The sequence below is a fragment of the Chlorocebus sabaeus genome, chromosome 20, assembly GCF_047675955.1.
Source record: "Chlorocebus sabaeus isolate Y175 chromosome 20, mChlSab1.0.hap1, whole genome shotgun sequence".
Taxonomy (NCBI): domain Eukaryota; kingdom Metazoa; phylum Chordata; class Mammalia; order Primates; family Cercopithecidae; genus Chlorocebus; species Chlorocebus sabaeus.
Genome location: NC_132923.1, coordinates 27,914,196 through 27,941,234, shown reverse-complemented (window position 1 = coordinate 27,941,234; position 27,039 = coordinate 27,914,196). Strand labels below are relative to the sequence as shown.

Sequence of the window (27,039 nt, the reverse complement as noted above, 5' to 3'; positions counted from 1 at the left end):
AATCTCAGACACTGGTGCTTTTTAAGAAAATGTCTGCATATTGAATGCATCTTTTACTGCTTTCCTTCCTTACCCTTCTCAGTGATTTATAGAGGGAAGAGAAATGAAGAATGACAAAGTGAGCCCCAGATAAAAACAAAAATTTGACTAAGTGAGTAATGTAAATTGATTTTGTGTGATTTTATGGCAAAGTTTTTTGTCTTTGTTTAAAATGTTTTCCCATTTGTCTTGCAGAGTTGTCTCATTTGTTAGTGATTAGAGATGGAAAAGATCTACTAGAATGTAGAATAAAATAATGCCTCTAGGATAGGAAAAGCTCCTTTGGCCTTTAGAAGAACAACTCTGACTCTGCTTCCTGAGGGCAAGGTCAGGTGTGTCCTCACCTGCACAGCAGTTGGAGATCTGCTGTGTGAAGACTCTGGAGAGAAATGGATCCAGAAAATCCCCTGGACAGCTGCCAGTGTGAGTCAGCAAGCTGTGAGAACCCTGCAAACACGAAAGGTCTGCTTAGCAGAAATTCTTTCTGCGATTTCACATCCAGACACACCACAGACTTCAACACATCCACTTCATGAGTGTTTTATTGACAACAGCACTTGCCTGCAGCCCCCTCAGGGACTGGAAATGTTCACTCCCAGAAAGTCAAGCCACCCACATGCAGACAGCACTTATCCCAAGACAAACCTCCAGCAGGACTTCAGTATAGGTTGGAAAGCAGTAGCTGCCAGGGCAACCTGAGATAACAACCGCCCTCATCACAAGTTAGGAGCAAAGCTGAGCTGCTTGCAGGGTTTGCTGAGCCAAAGCATCAGGTGATGTGACATCCATGGGAGCATCTGGGAAAGCAGAGCTGCCAGCCTGTTGCTAGAAGGATTGCAGTTATGCTTTCTGCATGACAGAAGATGTCAAATGGAGAGCCTCAAACTGTGACCGACTGACACACAGGCACCTTTTTGGGGGGAGGACCATCAATCTTATTGGCCGTATCTCCCACTCATACTGTAATTACTTTTTTCATCTTTGGAGGGGGAAGGCTATGAAATATAACATAAATCTCTCATACCTAAAAAAAAGTTTGTCCTTCAAATATCAGTAACCTAATTTAAAAAGTGTGAATAGACTTGTATAACACACACACGCACATGCACACACACAGTTACAGTGTTTGCTCCCCAAACACATGGCTATGGAGCCAAGAATGTCTGTAGTTAGGAACAACCATAAAACTCCACCCAGGGGGAATTGGACCATGGAATTAGGCTTGAATTAAGCATGGAAGAAAGAACAAACTTCCCTTTCTGTTCTCTCAACTTCCTATCAATGTGCGCTGCAAGAGAGAAGTGATATGCTTTCTCTATGAGACTGATCAGAAATATGTAATGTGTCACTAATAAGAGATCTTCCCCAGAACATCTGTACATGAATGGAGACAAGCCAAAGGCATAGATCTCTAAAAATGGAGTTGGAAGCATCAGAGAGCACACCTAATACCGTACAAATACCAAGGCACAGAAAGTGAAATAGCCATCTGCCTAGCTAGGCACCTAAGGTTGAACAGTTTTGGTCAGAATGCCATAGAAGAAAATGTGATCCGCAGTGGGTAAAGATAAAAAGCAGTTTATTTAACGTGTATATAGCACAAACTACCGGCTTGTAAGTGCTCTCCATATACTCACTTTATTCTCATAACAACCCTACAAGCTAAGTAATAACATTATCTCCTTTACACAGGTAGGGAAAAAGAAAGAGGCCCAGAAAGGTCAAGTAGCCCACCCATGTTCACACGGCTAATCAATTCAAACACAAAGTTTCAGGGAGAGACATAGTAGCATTGATTAGACCTGCTAATTCATGCTATCTTTTAGTTAAAATTTTAATTCTAATTATTATGGGTACATAATAGTTGTATATATTTATGGGGGTACATGTGACATTTTGATACAGGTATACAATGTGTAATGATCAAATCAGGGTAATTGGAGTATCCTCAATTACCTCAAGCATTTAACGTATCTTTATGTTAGGTACCCATGATATCTTTATGGAAAATATTTCTCTAGATTATTATGAATTAGTGATTGATTATTAGAGGAGATCTGGGAATAGGATAGTGAGTGATCTGCCCTAACTCAAGTGCTTGTACATTCAACCCTCGGTTATTTTGGCCATTTGCCTGCTCTGAATTATACAAAGCAGCTTTTCATCCCTGGCCAGTGTTAGCAGATTTTACCTTCCATTCTGATGTGTCACGTTTAGGGAATCCAAATTCATTTTTCAATTTGTTTAGGCAAGCAGACTAGAGGAGACGTAGAGAAACAGCTTAGCGAGCTTATGCAAAACTAGGGGAGCATGGGAGGACAGGCAATTTGGTACACTAGAAAGAGCAATGACCTTGGAGCCAAATGGATCCAGATCCTAGCTCATTTTGAGATTTTTCATGATTTATTTAACCTCCCTGAAACTCAGTTTTCTCATCTGTAAAATGGCAATCGTCATCTTGTTGGGCTGTTGCGAGGTTTGAGATAATATATTAATATTCAGCACACAGGTGCAATGAAACTGAGGTGTTTGAGGTCACACTGCTAGTAAGAGGCAGAGCCAGAATTGGTAGGATGTAAACCTATGCCTACATGCAATTAAGGCCCATGCTTGCTCCACTATTCCGCAGTGCCAACAAGGACTCTGGCCTTCAGGAGCATGAGCCACAACGGCACCACATGTGACCAGAGTCAAACTTCCAACCCAGAGGGACCTTGTGTTATTCCTTGGCACCTGGTCATTCTCCTGAAGGGTAAGAGATGGAGGCACCTCACCCATCTCACTCTTCTCTCTTGGTTTGGCTCTTCAGAGTGAAGGGCTTCACCTCAGAAGGATGAATCTTCCCTGGCACATATTTTTCTTATGGACTGGGGCTTCACCCTGCTAAACTAAGCAGAACCTAACTTAAAATGAAAAGGGAGAGGGAAATCATGTGCATTTGTTTAAAAAATTGAGCAACTGGATCAATTTAGAGTAGGTTTAAAGGAGGTCAGGGCTCCAGCTTCCATTCTCATATAAGCCCTGAACAGAAAAACCACTTATGCCATAGGTTGTGCCAGAACCCATTTTATGGCCATTTTTAATTTTAGAGACAGGGTCTCACTCTGTTGCCCAGGCTGGAGTACAGCTGCATGATCATAGCTCACTGCAGCCTGGAACTCCTGGGCTCAAGCAGTCATCCTACCTCAGCCTCGCAAGTAGCTATGACTCCTCAGCTTGCAGGTATTATGTGCCATCATGCCCAGCAAACTTTTTTTTTCTTTTTTTTTTTTGAGACGGAGTCTCGCTCTGTCGCCCAGGCTGGAGTGCTGTGGCCGGATCTCAGCTCACTGCAAGCTCCGCCTCCCTGGTTCCCGCCATTCTCCTGCCTCAGCCTCCCGAGTAGCTGGGACTACAGGCGCCCGCCACCTCGCCCGGCTAGTTTTTTGTATTTTTTAGTGGAGACGGGGTTTCACCGTGTTAGCCAGGATGGTCTCGATCTCCTGACCTCGTGATCCGCCCGTCTCGGCCTCCCAAAGTGCTGGGATTACAGGCTTGAGCCACCGCGCCCGGCCCAAACTTTTTTATTAATTTTGTGTGTGTGTGTGGAGACAGCAGTCTTGCTATGTTGCCCAGGCTGGTCTTAAACTCCTGGCCTCTATAAGTCATCCTGCCTAGGCCTCCCAAAAGTGCTGGGATTACAGGTGTGAGCCACCATGCCCAACCTGTTAATTCTTCATTCTCCTTTTCTCTCCTAAAAATCGCGGGTTATCCCACAGACTACTCTATTGCTTTCCATGTGGCCCAAGCCTGATCTTTGTTCCCACTCCACCACCAAGGGCATCCGTGGCAAGTTACTTAACTTCACTAAGCCTCAGTTTCCTTGTTGTTAGGGTTGCTTTGAGGATCAGTGAAGTAATCTGCTTAGCATGGTGCCTGGCATATGGTAAGTAAGCACTCAGTAAATATTAGACATTAGTAGTAGTAGTAGTATTTAACCACTTCTACTTCTGTGTGACCAGTTTGAATCTTTACAGCCACTAGTTCTTTGCAAATCCTTTTCGGAAAGCGTACTTTCTGCCAGTGTCATGATGGTTATCTCACAGTTAGGGCTCTTAGCAACTAAACTGATCTAATTTACGTTTGATTTAAAGTCCCAAAAGAACCATGTCAGTAAACAGATTTCTGCCTAAACTTTGAGCTCAGATCTCCTCCTCTGTGAATCAACCTTCAACGATAATTTTTGATTCTGAAGCATTAACAGACCCTCCCTACATTTGTTGCACAAATTTGTTAATAAATGATTATTGTTTTGTTGGTTCATTTATGTATAGCTTATCATTAAGGCATTCCATTTTTAAACCCAGTTTTTTTTTTTTTTTTTTTTTTTTTTTTTTTTTTGAGACGGAGTCTTGCTCTGTAGCCCGGGCTGGACTGCAGTGGCCGGATCTCAGCTCACTGCAAGCTCCGCCTCCCGGGTTTACGCCATTCTCCTGCCTCAGCCTCCCAAGTAGCTGGGACTACAGGCGCCCGCCACCTCGCCCGGCTAGCTTTTTTTTTTGTATTTTTAGTAGAGACGGGGTTTCACCGTGTTAGCCAGGATGGTCTCGATCTCCTGACCTCGTGATCCGCCCGTCTCGGCCTCCCAAAGTGCTGGGATTACAGGCTTGAGCCACCGCGCCCGGCCTTAAACCCAGTTTTAACTATCTGCAGCATTCCAGGAATCGCGCTCTTTAATTAGATTATAAATTCTTCAGGGGGAAGAGTCGGTCTCTCATTTCTTTGACTCTTCCAAAAGTCCAGCACAGTTCAGTTCTACACAATTACTGTGTCCTTGAAAAATGAATGAATGAAACTTTTGGGGACAGTACATTTTCTATTAGGTAGTTGGGCTGGCTACTGAGTAAAATCTATTATGAATCGCCTCGCGAAGTGAAGGGTTCTTCTGTAAAGGGGAGGATCCTCCAGTCTTCGTGTATGTGTGAACTTGGAATTTCATAGACAGCCCTGGCTCACTATCGGTTTGGCACTTCCACAGGACGTCGAACCGCAGGCGACAGCCGCCTCCCGCGAGGGGGCGCCCGACTTCCCTGGGCGCTTCCACCCATACTACGCAGCCTCCGTCCGGCAGTGGGCGGAAATTTCCTTGCTGTCGCGCGTGACGTCACCGGAGGGCGAGGTCTGCAAGAGGGGGTGGGGCCTTCCCCTGCAGCGAGGGGCGGGGCCCTCCCAACGCCGCTTTTGCGGCCAAAGTAGGTTGGGAGTGGAAGGTGGTGGCTGCTGTTCCGCAGTGTCGGGAAGATGGCGCCGTCAGTGGCAGAGAGGGGGCTAAAGAGCGTCGTATGGCAGAGTGAGTGCGGTGGGGCAGGGGTTGAGAGAGGGAAGGCCGGGAGGCTGCCGTGCCGGGTCTCATCTTGCAGCCCCAACCCAGCGGTCTGTTGAGTCGCCGCCGTCGCGAGCACTTGTTGCTTTGGGATCTGTGTGAGGACTTCTTCCTGCTTTCCTGCCCTGCGCTGTTCCTTGCCAGCACCAGGGATGGGCGGGGTGCGACGGGACGCGGCCTTCTAGTTGGCGTCGGGCACCCACTCGCTTCGGCCGCGCTCCTGGCCGCGAAGCTCCGCCCGGGGTGAGCTGCCCTGGTCCGGCTTTCCCTCCCGCGGGGCCCGCGCCTGTCCTCGGCCGCACTCTCTACTCATCTTCGCTCTTGTCCGCTCTCCACCAGTTGGGGATGTCTCTCCATCCGAGACAATTCGGGCGCTGTTTATTCCGCCCCCATCTCCACCCCACACTGGAGTTTGCAAGGACTGTTTATTCTGCTTATTCGTATTAGTATCAACCCGTGCTTTTCAAAAAAAACGCTCACTGTTTAACAGACTCCTCTTCCCCTATTCCGAGAGGAACCTACTTTCTGAAAAGTTCTTGAGAAGGGACCATTGGAATGACCGGGTGTCCAGCCGTGACATCTTCCTGCATAGACCGGGCTGGAGCCGCCGCTCCTTCCGTTTTCCCTACACTCTCGGGGCCCCCTCCCTGCTGTTAGGACCGGACTTCTTATTGGTTACTGATGTTCTGCGGTGTCATCCACAACTTTCATAAACATCGCTCCAAACCTAGGTCTGGCAGGTTAGAGAAAGAATGAAACCACCTAACAGGAATAACCATCATTGTCTGGCATTTCTGAGTTCAAAATAATTATGGCCTAGTAGTGGAAAGGGAGTAGCATCTAAGTATTTCTTAGTCCAACTTGTTGAACAAAAAACAGAAATGATTTAGTCAGCAGAATTCTGGGAGTTCCTTGTCTAAAATTAAAAATCCAAATCAGTAACTGGGATAGTGTTTAACATATAGCAGGCACTAAGCAAATGTATAAATAGGTGAAAAATATGAAATTATCTTTTAAAAGATTAATTTTAAGGTTGGCGTTTGCTTTTTCAAGATTTACATGGCTGACTTTTTAAGATTTGAGAATGTTTTAAAACAGTGGTATTTAAATACATTTATGTGAAAATGGGCAACAAATTGTGTTGTATAAATAATTTCCAGATATATATGTTATTAACATCAGCATGTATGTATTTAAGCCAGTTCTTTACATATTGAATCATAAGCTTTTTCCCTTTTTCACGTTTTCCTTCTGATCCTCATATAAAGACATTGCTTTTATTATCTGTCATTCTGTGACTTCCTTTTTTAAATCAACTGACATTGACTCAACATTTTTCGTGCTGCTTCACAATCTTCGTAATTAACATTTTAAAATTGCTTTTTAAATACCTTGAGGTGGCAAAAAAATTTGATAGCAGAAAAGCAAAGAAAAAATTATGGCCAGGTGCAGTGGCTCATGCCTGTAATCCCGGCACTTTGGGAGGCCAGGGCAAGAGGATCGCCTGAGCTTAGGAGTTCAAGACCAGCGTGGGCAACATACTGAGACCCTGTCTTAAAAAATAATAATAAAATTAGATTTTAAAAATGTTACATAAAAAAATTAATCTTCCTCCCAACCAGACCCATAGCCTTCCTCTCCAGAGACACTCAGGTTTCTTATAAATCCTTCCACAAGTTTTTTAATGCAATTACAGGCATGCATAGAATCATATGTTTTTGTTTTACTCAATTATCTTTGTTTTATGTCTTTTTTCATTCTGGTTGCTTTCTCTTGTATTTTGTTGGGCAAAATTTCCTTTTTTTAATTTTTGGATATTTACACAGTCATTTATTTAAATCAGTGTTGATATATTGAGTATGTACTCTGTTCTTTGATTTCCTAGAATTGACAATTGAGTGGGAGAAGACAGGTGCACAAGTACTTAAGGACTGCTGTATTAGCAGTATGAAATTTTGGAAGAAGGAATTATTTCCTCTATGGGAGGAGGTCAGGGAAGGCTCAAGAGGAAGTGACACATAAGATGTTTCTTGAAAGGTAGTAGGATTTTGACAGGCAGAGGGAAATCTATGTCAAACCCCAAAGGTGACAAAGTAAGTGGTTGATTATGGAAGAGGGAACAATTCCTTTTGATCGAGTACAGGGTATTCATTGCAAGGGATAGGGGGACATAGACCAAAAAGTAGTTTGGAGCCAGATTATGAAGGGCCTGGTTGCTGTATTATTTAAACATTCTGTAGGCAGTGGGAAACCATTAAAAATGATATTTTCTCCTCCTTTTTCAAAGAGCAGTCACTAGCATTTTTGGCATTCTATTAAACAGTGCTGAGAGGAAGTGATTTTCTTGTTCCTATTTTGAAGATAAATTATTCTAAATTTAATTAAGTGTAATGTTAGTGTGAAGTGCACTAATGATAAGTGCACAGCTGGATGAGTTTTTTACCCATGAAACTACCATCCAGATCACGATAAAAGAATGTTTCCAAGCACCCTATGGCCTTTCCCAGTTCAAGCTCTACCCTCTCCCCTAGAGTAACCAGTATTCTGACTTATATCACCACTGAATAATTTTATAATGGTGCCTTTTTACCCTTACACTATTATGTTTACGAGAAATCCTCCATGCCCTTTGTTGTAGTGTTTTCTTCAGTAATAAATATTGAATTGTGTGCACCTGTAGTCCCAACTCCTTGGGAGACTGAGATAGGAGGATCGCTTGAACCCGGGAGGTGGAGGTTGCAGTGAGCCGAGATTGCACCACTGCGCTCCAGCCTGGGCCACAGAGACCCTGTCTCAAAAAACAAAATAAGAATAAATCTTCAATTTACTACATTACTACCTAGAAATAATTGCTTTAGTATTTACTTTTGTATATATTTAGTTGATTATACAGTAGTCCTTAGTTTTTTGTGTATGTGTTTTTTGTTTTGTTTTGTTTTTGAGACGGAGTCTCGCTCTGTTGCCAAGCTGGAGTGCAATGGCGCGATCTCTGCTCACTGCAACCTCCGCCTCCCAGGATCAAGTGATTCTCCTCCCTCAGCCTCCCGAGTAGCTGAGATTACAGGCATGTGCCACCATGCCCAGCAAATTTTTGTATTTTTAGTAGAGATGAGGTTTCACCATGTTGGCCACGGTGATCTCGATCTCTTGACCTCGTGATCCACCAGCCTCAGCCTCCCAAAGTGCTGGGATTACAGGCGTGAGCCACCGCGCCTGGCCAGTCCTTAGTTTTTATTTATTCTGCTTTCATGCAATTTTTGATCATTGTATCTTGAAAGCCCCTGGGTGGTCTTTCCCATTCACAGTTCAGTCTGTTTTTGTTCAGCTGACTTGTGATGATTAACTTGTGATGATGATTGCTTTGGTTTCCTGCCCCAGGCCCCTGGGTTTGCTTTTATAAAGATTCTTACCTGTTCACTGAATAATCTGGGCCAGAGGCAGAATCTGTTGGAATCATAATTAGGAATTTAATAACGTGTTTTAGTTTTCTTTTTTTTTTTTTTTTTGAGACAGAGTCTCTCTCTGTCGCCAGGCTGGAGTGCAGTGGCATGGTGTAGGCTCACTGCAACTACTTCTTCCCTGGTTCAAGCAATTCTCCTGCCTCAGCCTCCCCAGTAGCTGGGATTACAGGCACGTGCTACCACGCCCAGCTAAGTTTTGTATTTTTAGTAGAGATGGGGTTTCACCGTGTTGGCCAGGATGGCCTTGATCTCCTGACTTCATGATCTGCCCACCTTGGCCTCCCAAAATGCGGGCGTTACAGGCATGAGCCACTGCATGTGGCCTTTTTTTTTCTCTTTTTTTGAGGTGGAGTCTTGCTCTGTTGCCCAGGCTGGAGTGCAATGGCTTGATCTCTGCTCACTGCAACCGCTGCCTCTTGGGTTCAAGTGATTCTCCTGCCTCAGCTTCCCAAGTAGCTGGGACTACAGGTGAGCACCACCACACTTGGCTAATTTTTGTATTATTAGTAGAGACGGGGTTTCACCATGTTGGTCAGGCTGGTCTCGAACTCCTGACCTCATGATCTGCCCGCTTCGGCCTCCCAAAATGCTGGGATTACAGGCGTGAGCCACCGCGCCCAGCCATGTTTTAGTTTTCTGAGAATATAATTTCCCTTATGACCTACAAGTCTGATTTTTTTACTTTTGCTATTTGATTTTCAAAAACATTGTTATGATACACTATTTATAGAAGCTTGGTTTATTATTTCTCCATACTGAAATAATCATTGTAAGACTTGGTTTCTAGTCCAGGTTATACTTCTGTTTCCTAACTTAAACCATGAGGGGTTTGGACTACATTTTCTTCAACATATTTTTTTCAGCTTGAATTCTCCGTGATTCCATTTTTTAGATCTTCACTTTGTTATATTTTCTTTATTTCTGCTTGCATTCCTGATAGTTTTCTCTGATGCCATAGTTTTCTTTTATGTTGTTTTGTTTGGGACATAAATATTTACTATTAGATTTTCATTTAAGGCTTTTTGGCTGACATCTTTTTTTTTTAATTGTGCTTTCTTGCTCCTCTTTTATATACTTAGGCATGATCTTAGTCCATCTCCAGCAAATTTTAAAAATCATATATATTAAAGATCTAAAAATATAAAAAATAAGGCAATAAAATGTGGAGCAAATATAGGATAGTATGGGTTAGACTTTAAAAAAGTAACTGGTAACTCAGATGCCATAGAAAAGATTATATAAAAATTGTAAGCCAGGTACCGTGGCTCATGCCTGTAATCCTAGCACTTTGAGAGTCCAAGGTGGGATGATCCCTTGAGCCCTGGAGTTCGAGACCAACCTGGGCAACAAAGTGAGACCCCATCTATACAAAAAATTTTTTAATTAATCATGTTTGGTGACTTTCACCTGTGTTCCAGGTACATGGGAGGCTGAGGCAGGAGGATCCCTTCAGCCCAGGAGGCTGAGGCTGCAGTGGACATTGATTGTGTCACTGCACTCCAGCCTGGGTGACAGAGCAAGACCCTGACTCTGAATAAAGAAATAGCGAGCATAATCCCGGGCACAGTGGCTCATGCCTGTAATTGCAGCACTTCGGGAGGCCAAAGCAGGTGGATCACTTGAGCTCAGGAGTTCAAGACCAGCCTGAGCAACATGGTGAAACTCCATCTCTATCAAAAATACAAAAATTAGCCAGGTGTGGTAACGCACGCCTGTGGTCCCAGCTACTCAGGAGGTTGAGGTGGGAGGATCGCTGGAGCCTGGGAAGTTGAGGCTGCAGTGAGCAGTGATCATGCCACTCACTTCAGCCTGGGTGACAGAGCATGACTCAGTCTCAGAAAACAAAAACAAACTAAAGTTACTATCTGGGTAGCATTTGGACTAGTGGAAGATTAATTTAGAGATTAGGTAGAAGCCAGTCAGTGGAGTATGCTAAATAGTATAGTTTAGATTTTATTCTATAAGCAAGAGTGAGCATTTGAGGGAATTTCGAGGTGTGTATTAATATAATCAAACAGTTGTATTTCAGGAAGGTGACTCTGACAGCAGAGTGAAGAATGTATTGAAATAGCAAAGGTGTTGGAGGTGGAAAGCAGGAAATCCAGATAGGATTCTATTGCAATACTTCAGTGAGAATGAAGAATCAAGTTGATGCTGGGTGACAGTGGCAATGAAAAATAATAGCTACCAGAGAGAACAATCAATATGCCTAATAGGTGGGTGTGGGGAAAGGAGGAAATAGACAAAGACAATGACTAAGAAAATGACAATAATACTTAGAGAATACTTTATAAGTCTAAAGTAGTTTTCAGGGTGCTGTAATCTCACCTTGAGACGTGTAGCTGCTTGTATCTGTATTGTATAATCGAATGATGTTCAAAGAGAGAAGGGCTGTAAGATTGTCAAAAATTGAAAGACTAATATGATAGATGAAACTTTGGTGATGAATATGGTCTGAGGAGACCAGCCACAGGAGCAAATTCTCTTACCTTTGCTCTGAGAGCAAGCAGAGCAAAGGTAAGAGAATTGAGTCTTGAGGTATATCCATATTTAGGATGCTAGAGAAAGGGATATAAGGTCAAATGATTTTCATTAGTATTTAGAGGAAATGCCTTCATAATTCTATAGTATTTGTTGATATGATTTCCTTTGACTCCTCTCTAAACATATCTGCCTGTGACTGTGTCACTTTTCATGGATGCCCTTACTATCTCCATAAAACTAGTTATTTCTTTAAGGCAATAACACTGACTCTTTAGGTATCTTCAGATTCTTTATTTTTTTTTCCCCTCTGGCAGACACAGATAGATCTAAGTATCTTCAGATTCCAAGACAGTTCTATCACTAGAAATTTAAAGCAAGCTACATATGTAATTTTAAATGTTCTAGTAGTCACATAAAAAGGTAAAAAGAAAAAAATCAAATTAATATATTATATTTGACCCAGTAAGTTTTTTACATTCCTTTTTTTGTACTAAGGTTTTTGAAGTCTTGTGTATTCTGTACTTACAGGATATCTCAGTTCAGACTAGCTGCATTTCAGGTGCTCAGTAGCCGGATGTGTCTGGTTTCCACCATCTAGGACAATGCAGTTCTAAGGTTTCAAAGACTATAATGAGATGACTTCTGCTTAGGGAGCTTTTCTCCAATCTACTCCATCATACATTCCATGAGCATTCATTTCTTAAGAGAAAGACACAAATAAATCTGATAAAAACAAGCAAATGTCTTCAATTTTCAGCTTGTTTGAGGTGTAAAGAACGAAGCTAGCTTTGAAAGGAAAAGCAGCATAATATTTCTGTATCTGAGCTCTACCTGAGAAAATCCTTTATTTTTGCCTGTAGGGTTCTAGAAGCCAGTGCTTTTGGCTTAAATTATGGTTAAATATTTCAGACTTTCACCATAATTCTCATATAACACTATAATCCTCCTAGCAAACAATATATAATTATCTCAGTTGATATTTCTTAACACTTTCAAATCTTCCCAGTCACAATAAAACCTTCCAGATCACAATTCTGAAAATGACTATAAATAACTGAATTGCTTTTACTAACATTTCTGAAACCAAATATGTGTTTTATTCCCCCCTCACACCAACCAATTCTCCAACTATGGACCCCAACTGTATTAGTGTCACAATTGAAATGAATTGTAGGATATCCAGTTAGTTAGGAACTAGTTAGCTAGGAACACTAGTTAGTGTCAGACTCCACAGGTTTGAGGGCTCAGTCTCACAATACTGCCTTCACTTCAAATGCCAGTACCAAGTCCCTAGACCCACACTTCCGTGTGGCTTGGCTACAAAGTCAGGAATTCCCACAATCCCCCTTCCCTTTCAGGTTCATTAATTTGCTAGAATGGCTCACAGAACTTCAGAAAACACTTTACTTACTACCAGTTTATTACAAAAGATATAAATGAACAGCCAGGTGGAGAGGTACATAGGGTAAGGTCCAAAAAGGTCCTAAGCATAGGTGCTTCTATCCACATGGAGTTGGGTGTCTCACCCTCCTGGCACATGGTTTGTTCACCACCTTGGAAGCTCTCCAAACTCTCTTAAGGGGTTTTTATGGAGGCTTCATTATATAAGCATGACTGATTGAATCACTGGTGATTGAACTCAATCTCGAGTCCCTCTTCCTTTCCCAGAGGTCCTGGGGTAGGGCTGAAGGTTTCAACCCTAATGGCTTGGTCTGGTGACCAGCCCTCAATCTAAAGCTATATAGGGGCGCCTCACCCAAGAGGCATTTCATTTGCAGATGGAAGAGACACTTACCACTCAGGAGATTCCAAGGTCTTTAGGGGCTCTGTGCCAGGAACTGGGGGTAAAAACCAAAATTTTTTATTGTACCGCAGTAACTATTATTATTTATACCTTCTGATAGAAGAGCCGTCATTTTTTAACATCACTTGTTATCAAAAACTTGTTGATAAATTTCCCAAAAGCATTAAATATAAATTAGGAAATGGAAAAGCTTAAGTTAATGAAATAACCATCTCATTAACAAGAATTAATGAAAAACAGGTTACTATAATTTATATTTTAATTATATTTTATGTATTACTACTGATTTTAAAATCAATTGAACATTAATAAAACATAGTAAGTGTGGGAAATTGTTTTATTAAGTAGAACAGATATTTGTGTAAATTGTCTACATGTGTTATTTAATACATAATGGAAAATGTTTTTAAATCAGTGAACTAATTTTTAAAACATATTTAGATAATTTTGAAAATCATTGTAAGGAACATAATATTTATTGATTATAAATCAAGATTGAATATTGGTGTCCAAATGCTGTGATATGTATTGTTGAAAAGTGTAATGTAGTAAATCAGTATGAAAAATGTTTATGCAGATTTTATTGCCAGATATAATTTAGCAATGGGCAACTTAAGGATGTTCCCATGAGTTTTTTGTTTTCATCTTGTTTTACTTGGGATTTAAGTAGAATAGGAAAAACCAAATCAGGTAATACTTTTAGAAATATTTTCTCGGTATGTTCATGTACTTAAATATATTAACCCCTTTATAATACCTTTTAAAGTTAAAAAATTGATTACAGTTGAAATGTACTGTATAGGCTAGGTGTTAGAATTGGATTTTTCCATAAGGTTTAACAAATATGTATGCTTTTTATGTAGTTTAACAAATTTCAAATTGGATTTTTCCTTAGCCATTTTGGACTGTTTGAATTACTATGTTTCTGTTGATTTAATTCCTAAGTAATTCCTTTCTTTTTTAAACAGAGATAAAAGCAACAGTGTTTGATGACTGCAAGAAAGAAGGTGAATGGAAGGTAGAATTTGCATACCTTGCTCTTATAAAAAATAATACAAACTTTAAAAACAATACAATATAAAAACTACATAGTATTTACATGGTGTTAGGTATTCTAGTATAAGTAATCTAAAGGTGATTTGACGTATGTAGAAGGATGTGTGTAGGTTACATGCAAATACTACACTATTTTATGTAAGAGATTTGAGTATCCATGGAGTTTTGGTATACATAGGGGTCCTCGAACCCCCATGGATACTGAGGGATATAGGGATATAGGGTGTGGAATCACACTGCTTGGCTCTGAATACTATCTTCACCACTTAATAGCTTGGCTCCTTGCGCAAGTTACTTGACTCTCTCTGCCCCCGTTTCCTTGTTTATAAAAATGGTGATGGTAATACCTCATATGGTAATTGTAAATATGAGGTGAATTAATCCATGGAAATTGCTTAAAACAGTGCTTTGTGCAATAATTGTTCTACAAGTGACAATTGTAATTTTAAGAAAATTTGATGTTAAACATGTCATTTAAAATGAATAAGCTCTGTGCTTCAAATTAGAAATAGTTCTGTTTGCTTACTTATGTACAATACTATATGCATATATATTGAGAAAAATCTCTAGATTGTGCAAGATAAAAGATGAGATCATTTTGCCTACTATCCTGATATTTTATGTTATAAAAGGCTTTATAAAGGTTAATGGATAAAATTCTGTTTTTCATTCTTGGTAATAGGATGCTTACAGTATTTTTTAATTTGTGTTTGTTTTAAGATAATGCTTTTAGATGAATTTACCACTAAGCTTTTGGCATCATGTTGCAAAATGACAGATCTTCTAGAAGAAGGTATTACTGGTAAGTGTTATTCTTGGCATGAACACTTTTTAATTGTAATTGGGGGAGATCTGAAGTATTAAATTTTAGTTAGTAATTGTGTTTCTAAGGAGCTTATTTTTTAAAATTACTGTAGCCATAACAATTAGATTTAACATTCTTTTCTCTGAATCTTCTGTCAGTTTTTTTTTTTCCTCAGCTGAGACATATAATGAAGATCCCTAACCAAGCCTAACTCAGTTGCCTTGTTGAGGTTCTTTAAATGTTTTGCTCATATGTGTATATATATATAAAAAACAAGTTTGTGTATTGATACACAAGCTTTACTTCAGTATTTTGATTTAGTTTATGGTTTCATGTATCACTTTAAAGTGAATATCAAGATTTATGTCATAAAAATAACTTGTACATATTTACAAATGCATAATGCTGACTTTGTAAATTTATCTTTATTACCAGAAAGGAGGCAAATAATTATAAGTTTAAATCAGTTTTAGTATGAAAATTTGAAATACTTACAGATTCTGAAAAAAAATCATAATGTCACAAGAAGTTGTCTTCCTCTAGGCAGGATTATGTTATTGAGATATTAATCTATATTACCTATTGAGGAAAATACTAATATCTTGTAACATTCATAATTGTGTTATCCTTAATTCATCCTTTAACTCACTTATTAAAATTTGATCATCATAATAACCCTATGAAGACAGATATCAAATACTCTCATTTCTAATGAGGAATCTGAGGCTCCAAGTGAAATATAATTCATTTATATTTTGAATCCTAATGTAGTTTATGTACTGTCTGTTACTCCTAACTTAATGAAGTTCAAAAGTATACCCAGTATTTTCAAGAAAGTCTGACTGTATCATATTTATGTTTTGATGTTTATGCATAAAATAATCTTTTTTTTGAGACAGGGTCTCCCTCTGTCACCCAGGCTGAAGTGCAGTGGTGTGATTTTGGCTCACTGCGGCCTCCTCCTCCTGGGTTCAAACAGTCCTCCCATCTCAGTCTCCCAAGTAGCTGGGACTACAGGCACACACCACCACACCCAGCTAATCTGTGTATTTTCTTGGATAGAAACAGGGTTTCACCATGTTGCCCAGGATGGTCTCGAACTCCTGGGTTCAAGTAATCCACTTGCCTTGGCCTCTCAAAGTGCTGGGATTACGGGTGTGAGCCACCATGCCCAGCCATAAAATAACCTTTATTGTTGATTACATATTCAATTTGTGGTCTTTCTGACCCTCAGTGTAAAAAGCTCTAAACTAGAAATTAGAAAATTGAAGCCTTGATTTTTCTACTGAATAAGTGAAATATTGATTAAGCCACTTAAGTTTTTTAAATTCCGAAAGGTCATTCTGATGTGAAACTAGGGTGAGAACCATTTGATAACACATAAAAGCTCTGTGGAACTGCAGAGCCATTATGCACTGAAGGGAGGTTTTATTGCATTTTGTAGACCATCGTTTCTTACTGTATGCTCAGTATTAATAGATATTCTTCAAGTAAGGGATTCTGTGGCCAGTACATTTAGGAAACAGTATTAAACAGAGCTCAACACCTTTCTTTAGGACTTCAGAGTCTTTATATGCCAAGGTATAAGTAGATCCCCTGGGTAAAATGATAGTATTCAGTTTTCTTAACTTATTTGGCCACAGAAAGCTATTTTTGAGAAGTGTTTCATAGGACTGTATATCATAGAGCTCGCTGCTGTGGGATACCTTTGATATCCTGCAGACCCACCTAAGTTTGCTATGGTTTAATTGTAGTCATATCTTCTAACTTAAACTCAAAACAGTCCTTTTGAGTTCCACATTAGCTCTCCTGAAAATCCCTCTATGAAACTGGGCATTGGCAGGTTCAGCAGTCAGACTTTCTGTTGTCATTTAGGTCATTCATGAAAATATTTAGTAGTGTCTTGGGATTAAAAAAAAATTGGGAAAAAATGCTCTGTCAGGATTTGCTACTTGAGTGGAGAATAAAGTCAAGTGTAAAAACCTTAAAAAAAATAGACTGAAGCTAGATACAATGACTCATGCCTGTAATCCCAGTGCTTTGGGAAGCTGAGGCAGGAAGATCACTTGAGCTCAGGAGTTCAAGACCAGCCTGGGCAATATAGTGAGACTTTGTCTCTACTAAAATCCAAAAAAATTAACCAAGCATGGTGGCACATACCTGTAGTCCCAGCTACTTGGAGAACTGAGGCAAGAGGATTGCTTCAGCGAAGTCAAGGCTGCAGTAAGCCCTGATTGTGCCACTACACTCCAGCCTGGGTGACAAAACGGACCTTATTTCAAAAAAATAAATAAAAAGTGAAAGACAGATTGGGAGTTAGATTATTCTTTTTCACTTTTAAAGACCTTTCTCTTTGTTTTTTTGGTTTTTTGATAGATGTATACTTTTCAGTGAATGGAGAAGTGGTACTTTCTGTTATTAATAAAGAGATTTCAGAATATTCTCAGAGCCTGAGTTCTAAATCATATCTATCACAGTATTTTCAGTGTTTTAACATGTACATTATTCACCAAACAAAATAGTATGTATAGCATGACTGTAAGACACTCCATTCTGAGCATTAAACAATTGAAATAAATGAGCACAGATTAAACCTTAATTTTTTTCAAGTAAAATTATAATAGTTGAGAATGAAGAGAAAAAGATTAAATTTTTCCTTGGAAATATTATTTGATTGTCTAGTAGTAGTTATGATAAACTTATACATTACTAATATACATTCAGGAATGAGAAAAGGAAATCAAATTTAAAAGAGAAGTCCAGCAGTAACCTCTCTTGCCAGTGACATTAATGTTAATTCTTTCTAGACCATTTGTCAACATGAATCTTGAAAGATGGTTCTCTGGATTTGTTGAAGGATACTTTAAATTAGTTTTAAGAAATATATATGTAGCTTTAATTTGACAAAGTTTATTACCTTTATATTCACTTTGCTTTATGTAATCTTATAAATGGCTTAATTTCCATAATTAAAAATATAATTGACTAAATTCTAGTGACGTTCTGTTGCTGAAAAAGTACTTTATGAATATTTACATGTGGTTTTAAAAGAATAGGAGTTAATTGGCAATTTATTTAAACAGCACTGTGGCAGGTGAAAACTTGGGCTCTGGAGTCAAATCTGGGTTAGAAGCCTGCCTGTTCCACTTCCTAACTGTGTGATTGGATAAGTTACTTCTTTAAGCCTCAGTTTCCTCATTTGTAAAATACTTGCAAGGTTATTATGAATTTTAATGAATAATTCATGTAAGAAAATGAATTATTCATTTAAGAAATGAATAATTTCTTACATTGTTTAGGTAAGAAAATGAAGAATTTTCATTTTTCATTTTTCAGGATTTTAAAATGTATCCAATGAAGACAAAGAAAATGTTAAACCCAGTAAATGTTTTTGTTTTCATATTATTTGTAAATGTATTTTCATATTATTATAAATGAAAAATACAGTAACGTTTATTTAAAAATTATTTTAAGTGTATAAATATTTGGTTATATAAAATGACCTTTTTTCTTGTTAGTTGTAGAGAATATTTATAAGAATCGTGAACCTGTCAGACAAATGAAAGCTCTTTATTTCATCACTCCAACATCAAAGGTGAGTATTTTGAGGCCTTAAAAAGTAGGTTCATCAATATTTCACCATTGTTATGGTTTACTAATAGAAAATTCAAAGTGATGAAGTACGCTTTAGTAGAAAAATATTGCCATAAACTGGTTTGCTTAGGAAAGTTTTTTCTGTGTTAAAAGATTATTTGCTTTCTTCCCAATGAGAATGTATAAGTAAAATAATTCCTTTTTTCCCCATATGTGAAAGCAGAATTAAATTGTATAAAATAACATTTCTTTGCATGTTTTGTTTTTCATGCAGTTCCTATTGAACTGTACCTTTTGGGGGGATGGTAATGTAGGTGAAAGAAATAATCTATAGTCTTGGATTACTTCTTTATCTCAGTGACTTTCCCGTAGCATATTTGTATGTATATATGAAGATGGATATATATGTGTGTGTGTATATATTTTATGTGAAAGGAAAGTCTTTAGTTTATAATCTGACTCTATGACCTAACTCATACTTGATGCCAGCCTTTTAGAACCAAATTATCAGATTCTTTATTCTGTACAATATCTGAGAATGCATTTTTGAAAACCTGATCTCTCACTTATTCCCATGTAGAATGTTAATTTGGCAATCTCTGTTTCATTTCACTTCTAAAAAACTCTAGCAGACATGTAAAAAAAACAAAACCTGATACTCACTTTTTAGTCTCTACATGTTGGCTACTGGTGGGTTTTAATGACATTTTATATCTTATCTGTAATATAATTCCGTGAGAGAAAAATTCATGATTGGAAAAAAAAAATGCAACTTAAAAGCACCATTTTTCATCTAGCAAATTGACAGAGGGATTTAAAATATATATATGGGTGTGTATGTGTGTGTGCTTTCTGACTATTCTGGTTATCAGTGGATAATGGAGCAGAAACTACCATATACTGCTAGTGGGAGTATAGATTGATACAGCCTTTTTGGAAAATAGTTTGTAATTTTTTATCAAGAACCTTAAAAAATGTTTTTTTTAGAGTTTATTATTAGGAAATAAATAAATGGTCTAGCTAAGTTTCTAGCAGTAAATAAATCTAATTAAATTTTAGCATTAATAAATAATAGGCCATATGATGATATCTGAATGAAATACATGAATAAAATGATAAATAAATGAAAACCCATGTGGCCATTAAAAATAATTTTTCTAGGGGTTGTTAGTGACCTAGATAAATGTTTATTTTGAATGTTAAGTGACAAAAGCAAGATACAAAATTGTATATTCCTCATTCTTACAGTCGCCTACCAAGCTTTGGGTCTTTCTAATCACTTGATAGTTTAAGCTCCTCACTCACTGTCTCTCACTTCAGCACTTCTCCAGTCATAAGTCTTGGTGGTTTTGTTATCCATGTAGATGATACTTACAGTATGTTGGTTTCTATTTCTTTAATCTGTTATCTTCCAATAGTCTTGTCTTATATGTTGTTTCAGTTTTCCTAGACCTCTTCATTGCCAATAAGAGCATCCTGTTCATACATATTACCTTACTCTTTTTTTTTTTTTTCTTTTTTTCCAAAACCAAAACTGGTTAATATTACCTTACTCTTGTTACCTTACTACCTTATTAGCTATCACTGGCTGGAGAATATAGCATCTTAAAAAATCAGTTTATAAATTAAACTTTTAGCCAGTAAGGTTTTATTTTATCACTGAAATAAAATAATCTTAGTCATTTCAAAAGGTAACATATTTAAATCAATATTTAATAAAATGTGTATTAACATCTAACCTTTTTTAAGTCTGTAGATTGTTTCTTACATGATTTTGCAAGTAAATCGGAGAACAAGTATAAAGCAGCATATATTTACTTCACTGACTGTAAGTCTTTTAAAAAGTTATTGCTTCATTGTTTAAAATCCCATTAGTTTTAAACTGTCGACTTTTTAAAAATCATCCAGCCCAAAATGTGATTAAAGTATCTACTTTTTATAATATTATTTCAGTCCTGGTGATTTTCTATTTATCATTTATTCTAATTAGGCTAGAAAGAATCTAAAAATGTGAGATTATATCTATCCTAATTCATACTAAGGTGATCGAAAATTAAAAGAAACTATTCCCAACTGTTTTCAAAAGACAATCATTTTGCTGGGGATGAAAGGGATGGGTGGAGAGGGCTAGCCCTCAAATCCTGTGCTGGTGACAGGAAGAAATATTTTTAATCAGCGTTTCAGTTAGGGATTTGATTCTCTTGTAAAAAACAAAAACCTTTTGAGAGGGCACTGAAGAAAACAGACATCTGTTTGGCAAATATGAAGGGAGAAAATCTGTGACATTTATCTTACTCTGCCGTATGATCACATAGAAAACTGGTAGCTAAAGAATCACAGAGAAGTCCAAAGACACATACAATTCTGTCTTACGTTATATGTTATATAATATACTTCAAAATAAAAATATCATTTATCTAAGTTAAGTCTTGGTCTCTGCTATTAAAGGTCTTCACTTTAAGTAGTATATCATTTTTCCTATGAATTTTTATCTCATGCCTAATAGTTTGGATTTTAAAAATGTCACACCATAAGTATTTGTTATATAATCTTATTATACAGAGCGTCATGTTTAAGGAATTGATGAAATTTAATGAATGTGAACCCTCTTTTAACTTAAGGAATCTTAAGGCTAAAGAATATCATGTTAAAAGATACTAGGAGCCAATGGTTGGTATTCCAACCTAGATCTAATGGAATGATAAACTCTTTGATGAAAGGAGAAAAACACTGGCTCTGAGTTCCAGAACTTAGTATTATAGTGTCTTAGAATTCTCTAATGTTAGAAAGCTGCCTTTAATTGAAGGAAAAATTAATGATTTGTGTTGTATGGTTGTAGTATGGATCACTTAGTGGCAATTTGGAAAAGTAGTATAAATTTCTAAGATGTCCTGAAAGTGCTGCTGTTTGTTAAGTCATAAGTTTGGACATGATTTTTCTTCCTAACAATTTCAGTTTGCTCTGTTAGCAGATCTTTAAGGAAGTACATCTGATGTTATGGTGGATGTAAATGGGAAAGATGGAATTTCTGTTATAGTCCTTTTGACTAGAATATATCTTTTGTAAAGCAAATAACAATATTTATATATTATTTATGTCCTCATAGTAAATAACTCTCTGAAAGCCAGTAATTATAACTATTCTTGGACGTTGGAATGGTTTATTTAAAAGGAATAAAGATCTAGATGTAACTATATACTTTGGTGTTTTTTTTCCCCTCAGTTTGCCCTGATAATCTCTTTAACAAAATTAAGGCTTCTTGCTCCAAGTCAATAAGAAGATGTAAAGAAATAAATATTTCCTTCATTCCACATGAATCTCAGGTACTTTCTATTTTTATTTTTTAGTTCATGACAGGTTTCAAATTTGGTTTTATGGCTTATTTAATAAAGTATATTCTGTAGATATTTTTTATATGTATTTGGTGAATTTTGAACCTAATCCACAAATAGACATTTCCCATGATGAAGTCAGAAGCATGAGCAATAAATTGGAATTTAAAATGAATATAGCAGGGCTTAAATTTCATATCTGCCACCAAGTCCTGTGTTTGTCAAATTACAGAACTACTAGGTTATGAGATCAAGAGAGTTTTCAGCACAGTCTTTGTTAGATGACTCCAAAAAAAAGTATTTCATTTAGCTTGTGTAACCTTTAGTGATAGTAAAACAAATGCTCTTAATCAACTTTTAATATAATATTATATAAATTATTTTAATCTATAAAATGAAGGGTTTTTTTTTTACTTGTTTTGCCTTTGGAACATTGAGCCTTTAATTAATAATAGCAATGATTATAATGATATAAGCAAACACTCATATAATACTCCCTATGTGTCGTATACTTTCCTGAGTACTTTACATAAATTTATTCATTTAATCCTCACAATAGCCATAGGAATAGATAGTACTTCTATCTCCATTTTGAAGATCAAGAAATCAAAGAGGTTAAGTAACTTGCCTCAAATCACACAACTAATGAATTGTTAAGGTTTGTTGTGCTCTGTTCTCTGTGTTTGGATTCTAGCATTTTATAGAATTGAAATAGTTGACTGTTGCTTGAAACTGTGATCAACATTTTAAGGGATAGACAAGTCCTAGATAAGGAATTTATATGATATTACTTTTAAGATAATGCTTGGTTTTTGTTTTTGTTTTTGTTTTCTTTTTTTGAGAGACAGTTTCACTCTTGTTACCTAGGCTGGAATGCAGTGGTGCAATCTCAGCTCACTGCATCCTCCACCTCCCAGGTTCAAGCGATTCTCCTGCCTCAGCCTCCCAAGTAGTTGAGATTACAGGCATGCGTCACCACACCTGGCTAATTTTTTTGTATTTTTAGAAGATTCGGGGTTTTGCCATGTTGGTCAGGTTGGTCTCGAACTCCTGACCTCTGGCGATCCATTAGCCTCGGCCTTCCCAAGTGCTGGGATTACAGGTGTGAGCCACCACACCCAGCTGATACTGCTGTTTTTGACAAAGAAAGATAATAATCCAAATTATAAGCTTTTAACATATCTGGTTAACATTAAACTGTTTTCCAAAAGTTTCCTTTAAACTTATTCTTTTAATATGTAAGGTATAGTATAGGGTGAAAATCAGCTTCTGAAAATGATGTAGGATTTAAGTGATAGTGTGAGAAATATTACAAACATTTCTAGAACATCTCGCTTCACAGAAGATAAATATAATTTTAGCCCCAGAATTTATTAAAATTCTGCAGTTGCTGTATTTGAAGGAATGATTTGTGTAAATATCTGAATAATTTGATGATGAATAGAAATAACCTGTCTTTGCATGTCTAGAGAATGCTCTTGAGGAGTTTCCACTTACCAGTCTTTACAAAATATTGTGATTATGTAAGGTCCCATCTGTGAATGGTTTTCCCATAAGAATTTTTTTCTTTTAATTTACTTACTTGATAAGAGTCATAAGAGGGTCTACTTGACCGGTCACAGTGGCTCACCATGCCTGTAATCCCAGCACTTTGGGAGGCTGAGGTGGGCAGATTATGAGGTCAGGAGTTCAAGACCAGCCTGGCCAACATGGTAAAACCTCATTTCTACTAAAAATACAAAAAAAATTAGCTGGGCATAGTGGTTAGCACCTGTAGTCCCAGCTACTCGGGAGTCTGAAGCAGGAGAATCGTTGGAACTGGGGAAGCAAAGTTTGCAGTGAGACGAGATGGCACCACTGCACTCCAGCCTAGGCAACAGAGCGGGACTCCGTCTCCAAAAAAAAAAGAGAGTCTACTTAATAAATCTAACTGTTTTGGAGAAATTGCATTGAAAATATTTTGGATTTTTGATTGTTTGCAAGTGAAAATATAAATGAAATACTAGGTGCTTTGAACTATGAGCAAAGGCCTACTGAACATTTATCAAGATTATGTTGAGTGGACATTGTCTGTTAGATGCAAAGCAGTCTACTGTGAAAAGATGAGCAAAATATATGTCTTACCCTCATCTGAATACTATAAAGAGATTAAAAAGTATTAGACATCTTCAAAAACTATTTCAATCATGATTAAATCAAGTAGGATTAGGCTCAACTAATTAAAAGAAAACTCTGGACTTTCAATGGATTAAACAACATGGAAATTTATTTCTTCCTAATATAAAAGAAGTCAGGAATAGGCTGTATAAAGGAAAAGGCTGCTGGTTCTATGAAATTGTCAGGGGTCTAGTCTCCTAGTCATGGCCCTTATGATCTAAGATGATTGTAAAGTTTTTTTGTTTTTTTTTTTACTGTTACATCATTTTTTTTTAATTTGAAGGAATATTGTTTTTAAACAACATTATAAAAATCATAGGCTTATTTCAGTATTTTACAATATTTTAAAATACCTTCTGTAACATTCCACTCAGAAGGTAGATAACAAAATTCTTCCCATAGGAAGGGTGCCAATGGAATGTGATATTATATTATTCAGTTATTCCATTTTTTCTTGCTACCTCATTTTTGCTGAAGAATTGCTCACTTAACATCCTGGGAGCTATCTTGTTGAAATTTGCCACCATCACATTGGAGTGATGAACCTTCACCCGTAGTATGATGAATGTGACATTGCTTACATCTATCCTGTGGGACAGCTAAAAGGACAAGACCTCAGCATCACATGCCAACCAGTCTATTGGAGCAATCACACACATAACTACTTCTGCCAAAATCCTCCAACTTAATTTTTAAATAGCTGAAATATAGTCAAGGCCATATGGGTACTGTACCTGGAACTACAAATATACCCTTTTCACACACATTCAATATTACAGCAACAGCATCTTGTGACAGGTTAGGACACAATCACATATTTAAAAATCAAGAAGAAGTAAACATAAAAGAGTATTTGCACAAGGCAGAGAATCCTGTTTCTTGGCAATAGACACAAAACAACTGGCTAAAGAAATAGGTTTACAGATAGAGACAATCTAGAATTTCATTCTTTGAGTATTAAACTTGAAGACATAGCTATATACATTCCAACATGCAATCTAATATTTTACATTAGTAGTTTCTTATTCAATAGTTCAAAGAAAAACCTATAAAAAACCAAGCCAAATTATATTTATTAACCATTGGATAACCCCTTTTATCGTTTATTAACCACTTTACTCCAGGTTTGATTAGTGTTATCATGAGATTGTCTAGCCTAATGGTCTAGGGAAAATTCTGTGGTTGTAAGATGATGCCTCGCTATGGAACCATTAATTATTAAGCTCCAAGTGAACTGAAGCACGTATTTATAAAACGATGATGTATTTCCAAAAATATGAAAAACAGATAAGGCAGATGGTAACTATTAGAGTCACTGAAGTATTATAATGGCACTCTGGAAATGGCTTATAGCAAAACCCAACTTTTTTTTTTTTTTTTTTTTGAGACAGAGTTTCACTCTTGTTACCCAGGCTGGAGTGCAATGGCGTGATCTCAGCTCACTGCAACCTCCACCTCCTGAGTTCAAGCGATTCTCCTGCCTCAGCCTCCCAAGTAGCTGGGATTACAGGCGTGAGCCACCACGCCCAGCTAATTTTGTTTTTGTTTTTGTTTTTGTTTGTTTTTTTTAAGTAGAGATGGGGTTTCTCCATGTTCAGGGTGGTCTTGAACTCCTGACCTCAAGTGATCTGCTCATCTCAGCCTCCCAAAGTGCTGGGATCACAGGCGTGAGCCACCGTATCTGGCCCTAACTTTTTTCTTTAACTTTTAGGTTGGGGGTACATGTGCAGGTTTGTTATAGGTAAACTCATGTCAAGGGGGTTTGTTACACAGATTATTTCATCACCCAGGTACTAAGCCTAGTACCCAATAGTTATTTTTTCTGTTCCTCTCCCTCCTCCCACCCTCTACCCTCAAGTAGGCCTAGTGGCTATTGTTCCTCTCTTTGTGTCCGTGTGTTCTCATCATTTAGCTCCCACTTGTAAGTGAAAACATGCAGTATTTGGTTTTTTGTTCCTGCATTATTTTGCTAAGGATAATGGCCTCTAGCTCCATCCATGTTCCTGCTAAAGACATAATCTCATTATTTTTTATGGCTGCTTAGTATTCTGTGGTGTGTGTATATATATATATGCCAATTTTCTTTTTAATCCAGTCTCCCATTGATGGGCACTTAGGTTGATTCCATGTCTTTGCTATTGTGAATAGTGCTGCAGTGAACATATACGTGCATGTGTCCTTATGATAGACTTATATTCTTTTGGGTATATACCTAGTAATGGGATTGCTGGGTCAAATGGTAGTTCTGTTTTTTAGGTCTTTGAAGAATCACCACACTGTCTTCCACAATGGTTCAACTAATATACATTCCCACCAGCGGAATATTAGCCTTCCCTTTTTCCTGTGGCTTCACCAGCATCTGTTATTTTTTGACTTTTTAAAAATAGCCATTTTGATTGGTGTGAGATAGTACCTCATTGTGGTTTTGATTTGCATTTCTTTAATGATCAGTGATTTTGAGCCATTTTTCATATGCTTGTGGGTCACCTGTATGTCTTTTGAACAGTGTTCATATCCTTTGCCCACTTTTTAATGGGGTTTTTTCTTGTAAATTTAAGTTCCTTATAGATGCTAATATTCAGCATCTATAAGTTTGCCAGATGCATAGTTTGCAAATATTTTCTCCCATTGTATAGGTTGTCCGTTTACTCCGTTGATAGTTCCTTTTGTGGCACAGAAGCTCTTTAGTTTAATTAGATTTCTTTTGTCAGTCGTTGCTTTTGTTACAATTGCTTTTGGCATCTTTGTCTTGAAATCTTTGCCAATTCCTGTGTCCAGAATGGTACTGCCTAGGCTGTCTTCCAGGGTTTTTATAGTTTTGAGTTTTACATTTATTTAAGTCTTTAATCCATCTCAAGTTGATTTTTGTATATGGTATATAGAAGGGGTCCAGTTTCAGTCTTCTGCATGTAGCTAGCCAGTTATCCCAGCACCATTTATTGAAT

The 27,039-nt window shown here is 37.6% G+C and overlaps 2 protein-coding genes across 3 annotated transcripts in view; both read left to right on the top strand.

Annotated features, from left to right (window-relative positions):
- FNDC7 (fibronectin type III domain containing 7) overlaps positions 1-1,131 on the top strand; it is a 29,506-nt gene extending 28,375 nt beyond the window's left edge. The window contains exons 12-13 of the mRNA XM_007977756.3: positions 83-151; positions 235-1,131. Coding sequence (XP_007975947.3) covers positions 83-114 — 32 coding nt within the window. The 3' untranslated portion in view covers positions 115-151; positions 235-1,131. The remainder of the gene's footprint in view (positions 1-82; positions 152-234) is intronic.
- A 4,110-nt stretch (positions 1,132-5,241) lies between these two features.
- Positions 5,242-27,039, top strand: part of STXBP3 (syntaxin binding protein 3) — a 61,086-nt gene continuing 39,288 nt past the window's right edge. The window contains exons 1-6 of one of the 2 annotated variants that reach the window (XM_007977754.3): positions 5,242-5,368; positions 14,119-14,168; positions 14,927-15,008; positions 18,530-18,606; positions 20,355-20,433; positions 21,828-21,928. In XM_007977754.3, coding sequence (XP_007975945.1) covers positions 5,320-5,368; positions 14,119-14,168; positions 14,927-15,008; positions 18,530-18,606; positions 20,355-20,433; positions 21,828-21,928 — 438 coding nt within the window. In that variant the 5' untranslated portion in view covers positions 5,242-5,319. The remainder of the gene's footprint in view (positions 5,369-14,118; positions 14,169-14,926; positions 15,009-18,529; positions 18,607-20,354; positions 20,434-21,827; positions 21,929-27,039) is intronic. The other variant, XM_037998150.2, reaches the window with a different exon arrangement.